This window comes from Macrotis lagotis, chromosome 1 (genome assembly GCF_037893015.1).
Source record: "Macrotis lagotis isolate mMagLag1 chromosome 1, bilby.v1.9.chrom.fasta, whole genome shotgun sequence".
Classification (NCBI taxonomy): domain Eukaryota; kingdom Metazoa; phylum Chordata; class Mammalia; order Peramelemorphia; family Peramelidae; genus Macrotis; species Macrotis lagotis.
The window spans coordinates 923,676,502-923,679,382 of record NC_133658.1 but is presented as its reverse complement, the minus strand read 5'-3'; the positions used below and the strand labels follow the sequence as shown (position 1 = coordinate 923,679,382).

The window sequence follows — 2,881 nt, the reverse complement described above, 5'->3', positions numbered from 1 at the left end:
TTAAACTCAGGTATTCCTGACTCCAGTGCCGGTGCTGTATCGACTGTGCTGCCTGGCTGCCCCCAATTCCATATATTTTGTAAAAAAATATATATCACTGATTTATTTCTCTATTTTTTAGCTAACACCAAATTGTTTGGCATTCAAATAAGTTTCAGGATGTTTTATTATTGCCCATTTTATGCATTATCACTCTTGGTATTATCGTCCAATCTAGAAAGGAGAAACAAAACAGAAAAAAGTTAATTCTTTGAGCAAGTTGGAAGGGTAAGGTTTGGTAAAGATTAGAGCTGCTTCAGCATGAGAGATGGAGTGAAAGAGATAATTGGGGGTGACTAGGTGGCGCAGTGGATAGAGCACCAGCCTGGGAGTCAGGAATACCTGAGTTCAAATCCAGCCTCAGACACTTAATTATTACCTAGCTGGGTGGCCTTGGCCAAGCCACTTAACCCCACTGCCTTGGAAAAAGCTAAAAAAAAAAGAAAGACATAATTGGAAAATCATAGTAGTAATATGAGATGCAGAAGAGAAAAGAAAAAGATCTTGTCTAATTGTTTTCTGCAAAATATGAGATAAATATCTCTTCGCATCCCAGCTAGGCTGGAAAGAAGTAAAGCCATTTGAGGCTTCACGATGGATGAAAAAGTTTAAAAGAGCAATTATGGTTAATATGATAGTGAGTTGACAAGGCAGATGTAATAGGATATACTAGTAAATATTCTAGAGTATGTGCCCAGTTGAAGTTGTGAATCATCAATGTATAGTTGCTCTATTCAGAATAATTATATGATTTTCTTCATTTTAATTCAGTAGACTATCTATAGTAGTGAAGGTAGTAAATGACAGCAGTTATTCAAGGCTGAATACAGTGTAATGATGAGAAGGGAGAGAAGGACTCCAAAGAAGAGTGTAGTGGCTACTGATTACAAAACACACTGTAACCACAAAGAATATATATTGAAAATGGTAGACTGCCCAGGCCCCTTAGGACTTCATGTTCTATTACATAGATAACAGTAAAGGAGGTAGTATAGGAATATAATTGGTTATTTAGGAAAAATGAGAACCAGAATTTGGAAAGGTTGAAAGATTAATTGATAACATTAAGATACACACATGCATGTACAAAATATCTAAATATATTTATATGTGTATATATTATATATGTATTATATATAAAGGATTTTAGCAAATTGATAGACTGTGAAATATTTGTAATGTAGCAAAAATAAAGGAATCAAGGATGAAAAGTTATTGAAGTGTTACATTCTATATAAGCAGAGTAAATTCAGATATCAAACAGTAATCTGAAAACCTAAATGATGCTGCTTACAACAAAGCAGTTTGAAAGAATCTTTGATTCCGTCATGATGAAGAAATATTTTGCCATAAATCATAGACCTTTTAAATTTTACTTTAGCGTCTAGTTGCTATCTTTCACAAATGAGTGGGATTGTTGTCTAATATGGAGGAAATAAAACATGAACTACAGTATCATTCTTGATATAAATTTTACCAGAAGGCATGAAATAAATTCAATAAATAGAGTTTCCTTGAAGTGTCATATAGGTGAGTTGGTTGTGTTGATTTTACCATACATTTAAAGGTAGAAAGAAGTATCCTTTTTGGTGTCAACCCCCAAAATTCATGAGTCCTACTTGGAATATTTCCATAGACTTTTGATAGATTATCCATTGGCATTCAATCTAATTTTTAAAAGATATTCATTTCTGTGACTAATTACTTTATCTAACACCCTCTTCAGGGCATAAATGACATCTTTGTTTCTGAGGCTGTAGATGATAGGGTTGAGCATGGGAGTGAGAATGGTGTATAAGAAGGCTAAGACCTTGTCCTGACCTGGAGTATGATAGGACTTAGGTCTCATGTATGTAAAGATAGCTGAACCATAGTATATTACAACCACAGTCAGGTGGGAGGAACAAGTGGAGAAAGATTTTTTCTGGGCCTCTACAGATTTCATATGAAGCACAATTCGAAGAATCTTACCATAAGAGACAAGAATGATTATAAAGGGAATTAGGAGGAAGAACACAGAACTCACAAAGACTCCTCCTTCATATTGTGATGTATCAACACAGGAAAGTCTCAACATGGCTGGAACTTCACAGAAAAAGTGCTCAATGACCCTTTTCCCACAAAATGGGAGGAGCAGGACATAAGTTGTATGAATTATAGAGTTGATCATTCCCCCAAGCCAGCAGCCACCAGCCATAAAGACACTCATTCGTTGGTTCATGAGGATGGGATAACGGAGTGGGTGGCAGATGGCTACATAGCGATCATAGGACATGGCTGTGAGTATAAGACATTCAGTACCCACAAAGATGAGGTAGAGGAAGATCTGGAACCCACAACCTGCAAATGTGATAGATTTCTTGCCAGATATGTAGTTTCTGGCCAAATTTGGAACAATATTGGTAATGTTCAAGATATCGGTGAAGGAGAGGTGCTTCAGAAGAACATACATTGGAGTGTGGAGCCGGGTGTCAAGGTGGATGAGAAGAATCAAGACTGTATTTCCCATAATAGCCACCATAAACATGATGAGAATAAGCATTAAGAAAAGCAATCCAAATTGTTTTGGAGCCAATAATCCTAGTAGGATGAAATCTCTCACAAAAGTCTCATTCCTTTCTTCCCTCATGAGTATTATTCCCCTTTTCACCTATAGTACAAAGACAAGTTTTCAAAAGGGGCAGTTAGATCAAAATTTCACACTGAATTTGTGGCTGCAAAATCATAACTGTCTACAAATGTATTTCCAAGATGTGAGTCAAAAAATTGTAATAAATGGATCACTTGCATTATCTGAGTAGCTGGGATGATCAATTCAGTGGCAGAAATGCTGAAAAAAAAT

General features: G+C 36.0%; 1 protein-coding gene across 1 annotated transcript; it reads right to left on the bottom strand.

Annotated features, from left to right (window-relative positions):
• Positions 1–1,687: 1,687 nt before the first annotated feature.
• On the bottom strand, positions 1,688–2,668 carry LOC141509665 (olfactory receptor 2AJ1-like). The gene has a single exon (XM_074219371.1). It carries the CDS (start codon positions 2,666–2,668, stop codon positions 1,688–1,690), a length of 981 nt encoding a protein of 326 aa, XP_074075472.1.
• Between the last annotated feature and the right edge of the window lie 213 nt (positions 2,669–2,881).